At 44.3% G+C, this 16,646-nt stretch overlaps 1 protein-coding gene and 1 long non-coding RNA gene across 2 annotated transcripts in view; one reads left to right on the top strand and one right to left on the bottom strand.

Moving 5' to 3' along the window:
• APPBP2 (amyloid beta precursor protein binding protein 2) overlaps window positions 1-16,646 on the top strand; it is a 23,024-nt gene continuing 6,378 nt past the window's right edge. Inside the window, exons 1-9 of the mRNA XM_053995687.1 lie at window positions 1-204; window positions 8,934-9,022; window positions 9,690-9,841; window positions 10,367-10,490; window positions 14,567-14,735; window positions 15,410-15,499; window positions 15,952-16,019; window positions 16,099-16,204; window positions 16,498-16,622. Coding sequence (XP_053851662.1) covers window positions 64-204; window positions 8,934-9,022; window positions 9,690-9,841; window positions 10,367-10,490; window positions 14,567-14,735; window positions 15,410-15,499; window positions 15,952-16,019; window positions 16,099-16,204; window positions 16,498-16,622 — 1,064 coding nt within the window. The 5' untranslated portion in view covers window positions 1-63. The remainder of the gene's footprint in view (window positions 205-8,933; window positions 9,023-9,689; window positions 9,842-10,366; window positions 10,491-14,566; window positions 14,736-15,409; window positions 15,500-15,951; window positions 16,020-16,098; window positions 16,205-16,497; window positions 16,623-16,646) is intronic.
• Window positions 14,748-16,646, bottom strand: part of LOC128817290 (uncharacterized) — a 27,344-nt gene continuing 25,445 nt past the window's right edge. Inside the window, exon 6 of the long non-coding RNA XR_008440157.1 lies at window positions 14,748-14,942. This is a non-coding gene — a long non-coding RNA (uncharacterized LOC128817290). The remainder of the gene's footprint in view (window positions 14,943-16,646) is intronic.

Consider the following 16,646-nt stretch of genomic DNA (forward strand, 5'->3'; position numbering starts at 1 on the left):
AGCGGGCGGGAGGCGACGGGGCGGAGGCAGGGAAGGAGGGGAAGGCGGCTCCGCACAGCCAAGATGGCGGCGGTGGAGCTGGAGTGGGTGCCCGAGACGCTCTACAACACGGCCATCTCGGCCGTCGTGGACAGCTACGGGCGGGCGCGGCGCCGCGACATCCGCTCGCTGCCCGAGAACATCCAGTTCGACGTGTACTACAAGGTACGGCGGCGGCCGAGCGGGGCCGGGCCCGGCCGGGCCTGCGGGACGTGGAAGGAGAAGCGGCCCCGGGAGGTGGCCCGGGCCTGGCCTGGCCGGGAGCGCGGGGCTGTGAGGGGTCTCGCCGGGGACGGGCACGGCCCGAAGGACGGGCCGGGGGCTCAGGGCCTGTGCGGCCGCCCGAGCTGCGGCTGGAGGAGCGGCGGCTCCGGCCGTGCCGGGGCCTTGTGGCTGCCCCCGGGAGCCGCCCCGAGGCCGCGGTGAGGGGCTGGGAGCTCCCGAGGGGGACGCGGAGACGGGGCCCGGCCTAGGGGGTCGTGGGGGAAGGTGCCTCTCGCCATTGCGGAGCGGTGTGGGCAGGATGAAGCCAAGCTGGCTGTGCTGGAATATGTTTTTTCCTTTTTTTCCTTTTTTTTTTTTTTTTTGTAATAATGAATTGGACACGGTGATGTCAGTGGTTGAGGGAGCAGTTTGCCGTGGTTTAGTATAAATGAGCTGGTAGGAACCAGATGGAAAGGACTGATGGTTGTTTAATGCTGCAGTTTTATTGGCATTAAATTATTCCTTGGTGAAAGGGGCTGTTCCTCGTTCAGCTGTCCCTGGAATATACGGATTTGGTGTAAAAGGTGCACTGAGATGGTCCATTAATTTCTTATTGTCCACTAAACAGGCATTTCATTCATGTGCAGGAACAGCTGGAAATGAGCATTCATCAGGGGAGAAACACTGTCTATAAAAACCTACAAATACCTAAGATATGGAATGACTCTCCTTTCCTCTGCCAGCAAATTTCTAAAAATTTAGGACTTTTTAAATGAAGTCACTCTTTAGACTAATATTTATCAACCAGGGGTAATGACCCATCATACACATAGAGAGTAGTAGTATTTACTGGAGACAGGGAAATTGCTTTTCTGGCATTGAAACAGGCATGTTTCTGTGAATCCAGAATCACGTCTCATTTTCTGTGTCCTGGTTATTTCATGTCTGCCTTAGGTGCTAAGAAGGATGGAAACCCATTTTTATGACACATGAGCATGCCTGTAGATAATGATGTGATTGACATATCAGCTAAAGGCTAGAGATATGAAAATCACAATGTGGAAGAATATTTTGGGGGTGACTTTCAGCTGTTAATAAGTATGACCGTTGACAAGTAAACTTCTTTGGCATTGCCTGTTCTCACTTCATTCAGGTGAGAGGATGGTGCTCTGTGGCTTTCAAAAGCATGAAACAAAACCTTCTCATGATAGAAATGTGCAAGGATGTGTTATTCCTAGCTGTTTAAAAACTTATCTGTAGGTGAGCTTAATAGATCACTGACTTTTTATGCTTTTATTAGCACTCTTGAGTGGTTGCTTTGAATCAGGTTCACGTGGAGTTGTTCAGTGCTGAAGGAGCTCCAGCAGCACATCTGATTTCTGAGGAGACTCTCTAGCATGTTTCTTCTGCTGGGGTACCTGGGTTTGTCATCTTGCTGGGCAGATGATAATAAAGGTGATGAGTGCCTGTCCCCAAAAGAGTGTTTGTGTTGTAGGGGCAGTACGGCTGCTGTTAATGACAACGATTGCATGGACTCAGACTGGTTTGGGTTGGAAGGGACCCTTCTGCCCATTCCATTCCATCCCAGCCATGGGCAGGGACTCCTTCCACCATCCCAGGCTGCTCCAAGCCCTGTCCAACCTGGCTTTGGACATTTCAGAGATCCAGGGGCAGCCACAGCTGCTCTGGGCACCCTGTGCTAGGGCCTCACCCACCTTAGACATCTTTTTCTAATCTCTAATCTAAGCCTGTTCTCTGTCAGTTTGAAGCTTTTCCCCCTTGCTTTTCCTGTAATTTGAACTGTGTAAGGGGCACTGATATTCCCCTTACCAGCCCACATCTATGGGATGTCCTGATGCAGAATGAACCAAACTGGGCCATGCCTGCCTGTAAGAGTGGGCTGGGCTTCCATGTCCTCAGTGTCATCTTTTCAGTGCAGGACAACCAGCTTGGATGGGGCCTGCAGTGACCTGGTCTAGAGAATGGCATCCCTGCCCTTGGCAGGGCTTGGAACTACTCCAGTGTCCCTTCCCTCCCAAACCCTCCTGTGATCCTCTGTGCACCTACAGAACACTTGGTGACTGGTTCTTGAGTCTCTATTTGGACACAACAGCATAAAAAGTATCATTTGGGGTAGCTGACTGAGGTTAGGCTGGGGATAGCATCCCTCTCACAGCGTGTGTGGTGCTTGTTTTGCTGTTCTGGCTCAGGGTAGTTATTTTGAATATCAGGTGGATATTAAATCCCAGTTCTTCATGGTGAGCCATATTCCATATGGCCTGACCATTGAGTTCTTTGAAGTAGAATTTCCAAAGCTATTAACAGTCTTTGGAGTAAGACAGACTAGAAGACTTCTAAATATTTGTTTGACTACATGGTGTTTGTTGCTGCTGTATTGGAGGGTGTCAATTGTTTGTTAGTATCCTGTATTACTTTCATTCTGTGATGAGTAAAAGGAATAAAAAATGTTTCCAATCTTTCATATAACTTGTAAGTAATAGTTTTTTATCTAGGTAGTAGTCATGGTTTGTGATACTTGAGAAACTGCCACTGATTTTTGCAAAAAAATAAAGGTGATACCAGTCACATTTTGTTTTGATCTGTGGATGTTAATTGTCTGTGGCTATACAAAAATGTTTTCATCATATTCATTGGTAGTAATGCTTAACATTTGCCAGGCTTGGCCAGGTTTACCAACGTGTCTAGGTTGATTCAGAAGCTGGAGGTGAGATACCCCAGCAGAGACAGTCAATGTGCTGCTATTTAAGAGGGAAAAAAATACCAGCAGTGTCTTGGTGTTGCTCCCCAGGGCACCCTCTAATCCAGGGTTTGGCTCTATTGTCATAACTTACTGCCTTTATTTCCCACTCCTTAAAAAATCCAATTTGTTTTACATCTTCTAGAATTGATAACTTCTGGGACATGCCTTATAAACCTGAGTGGGGAATGGGTCTGGGACAGCTGCAGGATGCTCTTGTGGCTTTGGTAAGGAGTGGGTTCTGCTGCAAGGTGACAGGAACAGGCAGGTTCCTCATGCTGAGCATATTTATCTTTCTGGAGCATTCTCAAACAGTGACTAAAGCACAAAACAAGGCACTATCAAATAATCATGATTATGGTAAAACAACAAACCTGCCCTGCTTCAGCAGGGTATCGCTGCATATCTCTTTTTTCAAGCACTGTTTGACTTTTCCTTGCAACCATTAGAGAATTAAGAGGCAGAACAGGATGCTTGTGAGGATGTCCTGGAAATTTCCAAGCCTACATGAGCTACAAAATATTTAGAGTTCTTATTAATGACAGCTGTATTTTGAGGAACTTAAGAACTAGTTTTGTTACAAGTAACACCTGCCTCTTGGGGGGGAAAATAAAAATGTGCACACATATCATACTTTGTTTCCTTTAGTTGTTTGCCAGGTTTGTGTACATCCTGGTTGGGTTTTTTCCTAGTTAAACTAGTTAGATTCTCTTGTCTTTTTTTTTTTTTTTTTGGGGGGGGGAGGATGAGCGAGAGGGTGTGTAGGTATTAGAAGCCAAAGAAAGAAATATGCTGGATCTCATATAACTCAGACTCAGCATATGAGCAAAATGCCAAAATTGTGTATTAAGAAGTAGTGACAGCTGGAATAAACTGCAAGTCCAAAAAAACCCCAGCAAACCCAAAACATAAGAACCCAACCAACCAAAAAACCCCCCAAAATCGCTGAAAAAAATCAGCTTATTATGTTCTGCAGTTTGTTGGGGTGAGGATGTTTTGAGGGAGGGTGTTCTGTAAAGAGTCAAGGTTGTTGGCAGAAGTCTGGTTTTGAACTCTCTAGTCAGTGTCTTGTACAGATTTCATTTTTCCCCCTTGTGCCTCTGCTTTATACTGTATTTTGCATAATTATCTCATGACTTTGGTTCTCAAGGTGCTTTGCTGCTTTAGCGTTCCCTGTCCCAGGTATTTGTTGCAGTTGCACAGTGCCAGCCTCATCTTGGGCTTGGATTGGTTAACAGGGAGTTTCATCCCATGCTCATTTTCCTTTTGGAATGTCTTTTCTGGGTTGTGTGTTTCTCTTTTCTTCCAATTGATTTTTCTTGAAAATAATTTGTTCTTGGAATGTTTTCTGGTGAGATCATTAACCACAGGAGCACTTGGAGATGACATTAATTTGGTTTCTGTCACGTTTAGGTATTTTTTGAACCAAAGAAAATGAACAAGCAGGAATTTGCTGACTGTTGACAACAAGCAGCAGAACGTCCGTTCTCTGCATTGCAGCAAAGGTTGAGTTTACTGATGGAGAATCATTATAAGCATTATTTCTGTCCATTAGAATATAACAAGCTTGTCCCAAGCTTGTCTCCAGGGGGTTTGATGAGAGTGAGAAGGATGAACTCCCCCTGAAATAAAGTGTGGCTGTGCTGCTGCTTCAGTTCTGAGCTTCCCTGCCCAAGGTCACAACACAGAGTGTGAGGGAGGCAGAGCATCCCAGAGCTTTCTGAGGGGCTTCTGCTGTGACCCCCAGGGTGAGCTCACAGACTGAACTCCCCTGGTTCTGCTGTGGTTCTGGGGTTAGGAGTTAGATGTGTGTGTGGGAAGCAGCGATGATTTCACACATGTACAACCTCTCTGTCACCTGGCAGGAGCAGAGTGTGCAGCAGGGCTGCACTGAGTGCTGCTGGGCTTCAGTCACATCCTTCTAGCACCCCTTCAGATTAAAGCCTCCCAGTGAAGGAGAATCATTGCCTCATGAGTTTTTGCCAGTTATTATTATTAACACATGCCTTACTTCTACAGTCTAAATTTAGATGTGAACTGAACTGGCTTTGCTTGTTAAGTCTTTACTGGTTTGCAACTTCTTGTCTTCTAACTTGTACTACTGAGGCTTTTTTTTTTTTTTTTAATCTAACTATGGGGGACATTTCCTCATCCTGATATCTTCCAGCTTCCCTACCTTTTCAGTAACCTTTTCAGTAACCTTGTTGAGTCTGAGACACCAGAACTCATCATAATTGAGATAATGAGGTCACATCATGAACAGAGGTGTTGAGCTCCTGCTGAACAATAATTCCTATTTCCACTTCATTTCCTCTGGGCTGATTGAGCTCCAAGCAGGCTGGGTTTTCCCAGTTCCTGAGGAGAATCACATGTTTGTGAGGCTCTGACTTTGTCTCCCTTGTGGAACACAAACTCTGCTGCTCCGGCCCAGAGAGCAGAGCAGGTGAGAACATCTGGGGTGTGCAGGCATTGGGCTCTAGAAGTTGTCTCTGAATTCATGCTAGTTCAATAACATTGGGGTTTTTCTTGGTTATTTATTTGATTGAGGTTTGTACAGATCAACCTGGTAGCTGGCATTGTGCTTTCCAAGGACAGCTGGAATTTTCTTTTTTTCCTGCCTTGAACAATATCCAGTAGAAGCAGCGCTTGTCCAGAGGGTTTGTAGATGATTTTGAAATTGGTTTAAAAGCATGAAATGTACCTAAATTTTGAACTGATTATTTTTGGTAATGAGTGAACTGTTGACTCAGGAAAGCTTTTTCCTTCCTTGTTGCTTGGGGAAGGAAGATGGTGGTTTCAGCCCAACTTTTTTCCCAAATTCTGCTGTCAGTTAAGTACACTGTCCTTCCCCAGTCTGGCCTGATACTCCACATTACATTATTAGGCATTACAAAACATCCTGGGGAGCTTCTTGGATTTCCTCTGTAATTCTTACTGAAATATCCATGTTTTTCAATCCTCTTCCAAAATGGAGCAACAGGAGCATATTTTTCAAACTGCGTCTTCTTCAGTTCCTTTTCTAGAGGATCCTTGTACAGCTGGCTGGAATTAACCCCCATCTGCTTTAAAAGATTATTTAAAAATATTTTTATTATGCTTAGAGAAAGTTTGGTTGTTTGGGTTTTTTTTTAGCTTAATCTACCCAGAGAGAGAAAGACAAGAACTTTAATAGAATTATGATATAATAATAAAGTTAATGCCATTAATATGTTTAACTGGGGACACCACAATGTGCAGCTTTTGTAACACACCCACCTGGACATGCAATTCAGCATCAGACTTGGATCCTAAGAAGGGTTGTGGTGAGTTTCTCACAGCTGTGCACAACAGCTGGATTGGGCATGGGTGTAATAATCCACCTGTATATTAAATTTATACCTGTCCTCAGAGCCAGAACTCATGTGTGATGAGCTGATGGAGTTGGGAGTCATCTTTGCAGGCTTTGAGTCATTTTTCCATAGTTAAAGAAAAATAAATCCCTGGTAGGTTCCAGATAGGTTAAGCTGGTGTCTAAAGCATTTCTCTCTTCAGAACAGAATAGTTCTTTAGAAGTCCAAAGCTCTGTGTTCATGTCAGGGCATGTTTTTCTTGAATCGCTATTTTGTTTTGTTTTCATGTTATGTAGCAATGCTGTGGTCAGGAATTCTGTCTCTCTGGAGCTTTAACAAGAGAATTGTTTCTTCAGTCTTCCCAACTGCTTCTCAATGAGTGTTACTGGATCTCCTGGAATTACTTCACAGTTTGACGTATACTCACTATTTCCATGTCAAATTTCATTTGAAAGTATTGCTGTAACAGCCACAACAGTTCCAAGAGGCTTCCAGCTGAGTTAATTCCTCAAAATGTTTGCCAGTATGTTGAGGGAAGGGGTTACAGGGATAGTAAAAGTCCCAAAGATGTTGTATTTCAAGTTGGAGCAGTGAAAAATTGCAGCTTGGACTTTGGGGCCCGAGCCAAAGTTGACATGTGCCCAAAATTATTGCAGTTCCAAAACTGAGGGTCCTGTGGGACCTTCCCCCTCCCTCCCACCCCACCAGGCCATTTACTCCTTGGCAGTCTCAGAATCTCTTGTAAGAGGGATTCTCTCCTTACAAGAAGTGTTTATGTAACCTCATAAATACATAAATTTTTAAAAGTCTTACTATGGTTAATTTTTGATAACCCAGGAATCTCTGGGATTTTGGGTTGGTGCTGCAAGGTGATAGGAGGGAGTGATGATACTGTACTGGAGCACTGTGAAACGTGATAGTGTTTTTGCTTGCCTTAAATCCTGCTGCAGTGCTTTGGGGATGTGTCTAATCTTCCTCCAGAAATGATCTCATCAATTATTGATGGGATGCCCACCTTCACTTTGGCCATGGAATACCAGGCAGTTTAAACAGCTGCTTTTTTTTTTTTTTCTCTGCAGAAAGTACATTTTAGGTTTTATAGAGCATTTGCTATGAGCCAGCTGTGCTGAAGGAATGAGAACATTTAAGCATGGCTGTAGCTTTTAAATACAGCAGACTGGCTGCTCCTTCAGTGCCAGAGAGAATCCAGCTCCAGCAGGAGCTCTGATCCCTTTGAAGTGCAGGGACACGCTGCTTTATCGGAGCAGTAACTTTGCATGCAAACTTGCTCTGGTTTTTAAAAGACTTCCTCTTTTTTTTTTTTTTTAATGTTCCCTCAGCAAAATAGATAACAGAGAGGAAAACATTCATTTCTGGCAATTGACATTATTAGGTCAAAGTATTTTTGAAGGTTTCTTTGTAGGTTGTGTTGTTAAAATAACAAATTTGCTGTGCTCTAGAGCCAGTGTTGTGTGCTTTTATAAGAGTTGACTAGAACCAAATTTCTGGCTGGAGATGTGCTCACGTGCTGTGTTTGGAATATTAATTAATCAGCTCCCAGTGTTTGTGGGGAAAAAGGTGAACCAGGCACCAGATGCTTATCACTGGAAGCATTTGAAGGCATTATTAAAACTGGAAGGAATATTAATGTTTCCATTTAAGCACTGATGGTGCCTGTGGCAGGTGTGGAGTGCTGCTTCCTTAGGTCATGTACCCTCCTGTGCTCATCTGTGGGTCAGGGCCTTTAAGATAATGGGAATTAAGAGTTCACAGTGGATTTCTCTGACATTTCTTTGCACAGTCCCTTTGTACCTGTGTAAATCCATGGCATTTATAGCCTGATGTGGCAGAACTTAACCATGCACTGCATGGACAACTGTTTGTGGTTTTTTTGTGGGCAACTCAGCTGATAAATTTGCTTATCTGCAGGTACAAATCACTGTGGGCTTAAAACAAGCCAGTGCTTTTAATAAATGCATGAACAGGCTCCAGTTTTCCCATTTACTGCTGGGGGAGTCACCTGTGGGAGCTCAGGTGTCAGTGGGGACAGGGCTGGTGCCTGCCTGTGGTGCTGGTATTGGTGAGTGACCCCTTGCAGAACTTGTGGGTTTGGGTTTATTTATATCTGATATATTGCTTTATATATATTTATTTATATATTGATTTATTTATATCTGATATATTTGCATTGTTACATCCTAGCTTGTGTGTCATTTAAACATGTTCTGAAAGCATTTGGTATCAAAACTGTCAATTGTATTTTTTGCTGACTTCAGTCATTTCTGGCTTTTTTTCTTGGATTTGTAGTTCACATGTAGCAGTGTTTTGGTGTTGCAGGAGGGCACAAACACCTGAAAATACATCCATAGATTAAAAAAAAAAAAACACTTGAAACCATCTGTGGACCTCTCATAGCTCAGTTTTTAACACTGAAATTGTGCTCCTGAGGTGAAATCTTCTGATACAGGAACTTACTTTTTAGCCTGCTGATTTCAGTGCTTTAAAGTCTAGATTTCATCATAAGTTATCTCTGCTAGTAAGCTGAATTTCCCAGAAAAACTAAATCTTAAATACTAAGATGAATTTACCTGATTATTTTTCAGCTTTACCAACAGGGCCGCTTGTGCCAGCTGGGTAGTGAATTTTGTGAACTAGAAGTTTTTGCAAAGGTGCTACGAGCTTTAGATAAAAGGTGAGTATCTTAATAGATCAATAATTCTCATTTCAACTCTTAATCTCTCCATCTAGGAAGAGATGTTAAAAAGAAGCACAAACCAGAAAAAACAAACTATGCAAAACCCTCCCAGTTGCTCAACACCAGAGGTCCCAGAGTCCCTGGGAGCAGCAGTCACAGCACCCATTTCCTGCTGATTTAGCAAATCCTGAGGGAAGCTGATAGGATTGCCCCAGTTTGAAGAGTTTTCCTGTCATTAAATATTCCAATTTGTGGTGTTACAGAACTTGACTGTTTTAGATCAGGTTCTCTGTAACAGGGATGAGCTTTGAGTCTTCAGACAGCAGTCCCGCCCATCGCTGGGTGATGTTAATGGAGCCATCACTGCTCGTTTGTCTGCGAGTGCTGGGGGAGGGAGGGGGGGGGGTTTGGGGCCTCCTCCCTGCTGACTTTGAGCTGGAAACGCTCTCTCCCAGTTTTAATCCTGTGTGGGCAGCTTGTGTTTGGCTTCCAGCAGAATGTGTCCCTTGGTGTGGATCACCCAACACCTGGGATCCATCAGCTGCGGCCTCACAGGAGGGCTTGCCCTGATCTGCTTTGGGTTTGATTTCTCTCCTTGGAATTCATGAGAGCCAACTGACTGCTTTCAAACCTTCATGTGTAACCAAACTCTGCTTTGTTGCAGACATCTGCTCCATCACTGTTTCCAGGCTCTGATGGACCATGGAGTCAAGGTTGCTTCTGTCCTGGCCTATTCCTTCAGCAGACGGTGCTCCTACATTGCAGAGTCAGATGCTGCTGTGAAAGAAAAAGCAATCCAGATTGGCTTTGTTTTAGGTAACTGCTGCTCATGGGCTCTTTGCTTTCTCTCTTGCAAGCTTCAGTTAATCTAACATTATTTTTTTTTCCCTGTTAAAGATAGGCCTTTTAAAGAATTATGTGTTTTGGAATGGAATTTTTAGAAAGCTACTTGGTGTCTTGAGAGAAATATATTGGATTTTAATATCTAAGAATGTATAGACTTGTTAGTTCAAACAGTTCAGATTTAAGATTGGTTTGCAGATGTGATGAAGAATTTGCATGATTTTAGTGTAAGTTCTTGGTTTTTTTGACAGAAATCTGTAGGAAAACTCTGTAATAACAAAAAACTATCCTAAACCAAGTGTTATTTCCTTCAGCTGTAGGAGAACTCTTCTCTTACATTTCATCCTTTCCAGGTCAGGAGGGTTTGACCTTGACAGGATTTCTGTCTTTAGAAGCAGGTCTATGAAATAAATGATCTTCTTGCAAGACCTGAGCAAACCCTTTTTCTCTTGAAAATGTTTTGCTCTTCAAATTGCTGTTTGTTGCTGATTTTTGCAGGGGGGTTCCTGTCAGATGCAGGCTGGTACAGTGATGCTGAGAAGGTTTTCCTTTCCTGCCTTCAGCTGTGCACCCTCCACGATGAAATCCTTCACTGGTTCCGTGCCGTGGAGTGTTGTGTGAGGTGAGCTCACCTTGAATTCCCAGGAAACCTTGGAGCCATCCAGCTCCAGATGCTCCTTTAGTGTTCTGCTGCACCTAAACCCTTTCCTGGCTAGAGTTGAAGATCAGGAGGTGCTTGTTTTACACTAATCCCTGGATTTTCAGCTTCTAAGTTGGCAGCACAGTACAATGGATTAAAAACCCCAATGTTTTGCTCTCCTGTGTAATCTCTCATGGGTAACACTACTGGATAATAAAAGTGGTCCAGCAGTTCTTGTTTCCCAAGGATTTTTGCACGTGAAGGAATGTTCTGTGTTGGACTTTGCTGAAGTTCTATTTACTACAAAGAGAATTTGCCAAATCCAAATGCAAACAATAGAGATACAACTGAGCAGAAATAAAGGCAAATTTACCTTTCCTGATTCCAGATCCAGCGAGTTCTCTTGCTCCATGCTGAGTGCTTAGCTCTGGGCCTGGGTAAAGATCTGGCTGTCCAGTTCCTGTGGGTACCTCTGGCCACAGCTGAAAACATTTGGAAAAGTATTTTGGTTTTATTTTGTGCTGTTAGAGTTTTGAAGCTGTCTTGTTCCTCAGGGCCTGCAGAGGTTCACATTTCATTGACAGAGGCCTCTGTTGCTCTTCCCCTGTGTATTGAGGTGTGATGAACTGCAGGCAGGAGCTGGCTGGGTTGTGTTGCTCTCACCATGCCAAGGTTGTTTTTGTACACTCCAGATGTGCCTATGGGCACCTGAAGGCTGCTGGGCAGATTTAATGTAGGATTTTTTTTTTTTTTGTTTAGCTGCTCTAACAAAGAACAAAGCATGTGCTGTAGTTATCTGAATCTAGAGCAAAACTTGTTTGGAAAGCTGCTCCGAAAAAAGCCCTGCATCTTGTTTATGGTTGGGCAAACACGAAGAGTAAAGAGGCTTTGCCAAGAGCTGCTGCTGTCCTGTGCCAGCCCCAAGGCCATGGCAACACTGCTCTGCCTGGTTCTGCTGGCTGGCGTTCCAGAAATGATGCCAGGAGCCTGGGCACACGTATCCAGCTTCCTAGAGCTGGGGAGTGATGGATATAGAGGCACAGTTACTGCTTGGTCCTTTGCCTTCTAATTAATCTAAAAAAAGTTTTCTCGTTGCATCAGGCTCTTTGGCAAGCTGGAGAAGTTGCTTAAAAATAACTGTCACCTTCTCCAAATAGAAATGAAAAGAAGGGAAAGAAAGGGAGGGGGGGAAAGGGAACTATCTCTGCTGGACAATAGTGTGGAAAGGAGGTTTTCATTCTGTGCTGGAAGAAAGCACCCTGTGTTAGAATGAGCCCCTCTGACCTGGGGTGTTGGCTCTGTTTGGCAGAGACATCCATTGTTCCCTGGGGAGCTCTGCTGGGACATCACCCCTCTGGGCAGCAGGAGCAGTGGGAAACGTTCTGGCATCTCCCAAACACTCAGCATGTTGGTTTGGAGTTGTATCAACCTGAAAGAATGGAAGAAGTGTTTAGCCCTGAGAGAAGGGATAAATCTGTAAAATCTAAACACCTTCGTGTGGCGGAGAGCAGTCGTTAGACTCAGTTTACTGCCTTTCAGCTTGAGAGTAAATGGTGGTGTTAGCACCTGATCCCACTGCGGGAGGCTCTCACGCTGAGCTTGCAGTGGAGTTGGGGGGAGTTTTAAGGAGACAAAATTCAAGTCCAGATTTTGAAAATATTACATTGTCTCTGGCAAGTCAAACCTCTGGGAGTTGAATTAATACATTGCAGTATTAATAGAACACAGTTTAAAAACATGTCAAATTTTGTGTTATTGAGGCACAACTTGGTGTTTCCTTGTTGTGGCAGTAGTAAATTCTGTGGAGAAGCTGGGAAGGTGTGAGGTTTCTCTGAGCTTGTACCCTGCTTTTCTGGGAGTGTGGTGCTCCTTTTGGTTTGCCTTCTCTCATTATTCTGTGTTAAACAATGGGGTACTAATGTGTAACACAAATATGTGGTTCTCCCACTTCATTGTTGCACATTTGGCTGATTCTTGGGTTGTTTTCTTCTGGTGGTTTTAGACTTCCTAAGCTGCTGTGTTGGCTCTGAGAGACTGAGTTTGTTGGGGGAGGTTAGTCCCCAAAAGCTGTTATTGCAGACATCAAAGGAGGTTCAGAGCCATTAGCATAAACGTCCTGAGGCCTTTTCTCTTCTTCTTGGCTTTATCTCCTAAGATTCCTTTGGATTAATAAAGGATTTTTGTTACTCAGAACTGGATCACATAAACTCTGCTTATCCTAGAGGATTGGCTTAGGTTTAGCTTGGGTTTTGGGGAGATTTCTTTGTTTCTAGACACTATCACTGAAGCATCCAGACACTGGATATGATCTTTCCCAGGAGCTTATCTAAATTGCAGTGCTATCCCCACTGGCTTATTCCATTACATGGGATTTGGGCTCCGTGGTTTTGATGTTGCAGAGCAGTTCCCAACTGAATGGTGTTGGCAAAATGTTTTTTTTTTTTTTTCTCTTTAGGAAAACTGTTTACTTAATTCTTCTCTCGTTTCTTTCTAATTCCTGTCTCTTGCTGCTGGAATGTTCCTGTGACCAGGCACACAATGCACTTGTACATCGTGTTTGGTTCTGAGGCTTTATTTAAGGAAAAATGTGGGGGTTGCTTTTTGCTGTCTGTTGTTGAGCCACGGTGCAGTTTCCCTCTGGAGAGCTGGAATTTGTGTAGCTTTTGCAGGGTTTTGAAGGGCTTTTCTTTTGATGTTCTCCTTGTGCAGCAAATCCGCATCTGTCATGTGCCCACTTTCAGGCCCTGCTTAGGAAAACGGAAACTTTATTTCCTTTCTTGTTACTGTTGGAGTTTGGGTGGGAAACAGAGGGACAGTGTTGGACAAGCTGCTCTTAGGATGAGCTGAGCTGTATCACTGGGGAATGGCTGCAGTAGCTTAAATCTCTATTTGGAGCAAGTGGAAACAGGTTTAGAAAAGAAACTGAGCAAAATTTTCACTGTTCACTCCTTCCCCTTTAACAACTGATTGGAAGTTTTATCCCAATGTATGATATCAGGACTAAAATGCTGTTCCTGTACATTAATCCACATAGTCAGAGTTTGAGCCTCTTTGCAGCTTCCCTTCCCTCTGTGCAGTTCTCCCTGTGCTGTGTTGCCCTGATTTCCCAAGCCTTGCCTGGTGTGTTCAGTCTCTGTTACTCACTGTCTAATGACACATTTCCAGCAGGGACAGTGGAGGTTAATTCACCAAAATTCCATGTCTGCTTGCTGGCAGGTGTTTGCCATGCAGCAGGAGCAGCTGCCCTGGCTGGGAATCCAGCTCTGCCCTTGGGGCTTGGAATATCAACACACACCCATTCCAAATGCACCTCGTTAAAGCCCGTGAGCATCAGCCTGCACTAATGCACAGATTCTTTGTTTTTAGTGATAATAAGTGCCACAAGCTGGAAGTGTTACTTCTCTGAGAAACAGGAGTAGGTTTCAGCAGTGCTGGGTGTTACTTGGCTGTATTTGGGTGTTGACCTTTCAGATGGGAAGGCAGCAAGACAGGAGAGGGAAGAGCAGGGGATGTTTGAGTTGTTGTGATCAATAAAATGGTCTCTCCTGGTGGAGATGGTTCTCATGTGGAATGGATGTGACTAAATCTTATGTGAAGACTTCCCCCAAGCCCCAAAACACAAAAATTCCCACTTGGAGCTACTCAGGGTTTGGGGGGAAAGTGTAGGGATGCAGGAAAATGAGCTGTGTTGCACTTAATGTGGCTGCTTGAGGTTGCACCCTTTGGGAAGGAGGTGGAAGGGACTTCACACTGTCTAGGGCAGGGTGTTGGGAATGGAGTCTCACTGGTATTGGGAAGAATGGATTTTATGGAAAATGACACACAAAGTCACCACACCGGAGTGGTTCAACGCAGAGCTGCATCAATAGGTAAAATCCTGTGGCATCTCCAGCAGGAGAAATTCCTGCCCTGTGCCCAGCTGTGTGTGACCGAGCCCAGGCAGGGCAGCTGTGCTGGGCTGGCAGAGCTCCCCCCTGTGAGTGTCCCCCAGATCCCTGGTGCTGCTGCAGGCAGAGGTTTCTGCAGCTCCCTCAGCAGCTCTCTCTGCATCCCCCAAGGTTGCTGCACGTTCGGAACGGGAACTGCAAGTACCACCTGGGAGAGGAGACGTTCAAGCTGGCGCAGTCCTACATGGACAAGCTGGCCAAGCACGGGCAGCAGGCCAACAAGGCGGCGCTCTACGGGGAGCTCTGCGCCCTGCTCTTCGCCAAGAGCCACTACGACGAGGTGAGGGCTTGGGGGGCTCTCCTGGCACTGGCACCTCCTGGATGTGCCTCACTAGTCCTGGTTCTGCTCTCCTTGGCACTGCCGGAGCAGTAATTCATTTAGCCACTGTTGTTTCCGTGTATTGTTCTGTGTTAGTCTGTGAGCTCTTCACAGCGCTTGGACCAACATGAACGTATGTGTGTTACCTTGTCCACATGTGTTGGTCACCTGTAAATTAAATATTATAAAAGCTTATTTTAATAATTGAAAATGAATAGCAGAACAGTCTTTGCACCTGGTTTGTTACGCTCTCTCTGAGGTGTAACTACTCCATAAACTGGTTTTCCTTTAATCCCTAAGTTCACTGACAGGGTGTTGTCCTGCACAATGGGAATGGTGAGGATTGATTAAAGATTATAAAATACCCTGTTCTGACTGTAAAAGTCATTTTAATATTATAAACCTTAGATTAATATAAAATACTTATATATTCACTATTAACCTTAAAAGTGGGGTTTAAGTCTGTCTTTTAAGACATAACTGGACAATTCATTACATGTAAGCAATCAAACTGTGTATTTTAAATTTTGGAATGTAAATGACCAGCTTTTCAGAGGCAGGTAATATTTTTCTCTTGATGCTACAATGCTGTGAAGTTCCAGCTTCCATTGTGTTGGTGCCTCTTTGTCCCACAGGCCTATAAGTGGTGCATAGAAGCCATGAAGGAGATCACAGTTGGGCTGCCTGTAAAAGTAGTGGTGGATGTGCTACGACAAGCGTCAAAGGTGAATCTGAAATCTCCCCGTTGCTTTGGGTACTAAGTTGCTGCCAGGAATGGCTGAGGAGAGGTTGTTACCTTCAGAATTCTCCTCAGGGGCCCTAAGGATTGTTGTTTGTGCTTGTCTCAGAATGGGTGGGGGTGTTTGTTTCTATTTGTGTCTTTCTGAAATGGAGTTAGAGCTGCCCAGGTGACCGTTGTGACAATGTTAACCTGCAAACTCCCCTGGAAGGGCTCTGATCCCTCTTTGATCTGGACTAGGTACAGCACAATCCCTTCAGTCAGGCAGGATAAAATAACAAGTTTATTAATGCTGAGCTCCTTTTCTTAAATAACCAAAAAGTCCTTTAATAACTACAATGATCTTTTGAAATTAAAAACAAGAGTAAGTGTGGCAGTGTCTGGAGGGGCTGAGCTGCGAGTGCGCAGCTGCTCACGTGCTTCCCTTCCCCTGCCCAGGCCTGCGTGGTGAAACGGGAGTTCAAGAAGGCTGAGCAGCTCATAAAGCACGCCGTGTACCTTGCCAGGTAAGGGCCATTCCAGAAAAAAACCTTCTAAAATTATACTCAGCTTGCCTCAGTTTGTAATGGAAGTGTGTTTGTGCAGGGAGCATTTTGGAGCCAAGCACCCCAAATACTCCGACACGCTACTAGACTACGGATTTTATTTGCTCAATGTAGACAATATCTGCCAATCTGTTGCCATCTATCAGGTAGGCAGCAGGACTTGTTTCTCTTGATGCTTTTCATCTCTCAGATGTTGTAGTTAATTCATGGAGATAGAGAATAGTTGATTTCATTACTGCAGTCGTGATGTTTAAAAAAACCCCAAACACCACCAGCTATGGGGCTTTGCTTTCTTGGTCTTCCTCTCACTCGTGTCTTTTATATAATTAGTGCCTCAAATATGTAGAGAATTTCAGAGCCAGTAGATTGATCATAGAGATGAATTTGGGGTTTTTTTCCTGTGTTAACTGATGAAATTGTGTTTTTGGAACCCTTGCAGACAGCGCTCGATATCCGGCAGTCAGTATTTGGAGGTAAAAACATCCACGTAGCTACAGCTCATGAAGACTTGGCTTATTCTTCATATGTTCACCAGTACAGCTCTGGGAAATTTGACAATGCACTGTGAGTACAACACACAGCAGCACA

The sequence above is a fragment of the Vidua macroura genome, chromosome 20 (genome assembly GCF_024509145.1).
Source record: "Vidua macroura isolate BioBank_ID:100142 chromosome 20, ASM2450914v1, whole genome shotgun sequence".
Taxonomy (NCBI): Eukaryota; Metazoa; Chordata; class Aves; order Passeriformes; family Viduidae; genus Vidua; species Vidua macroura.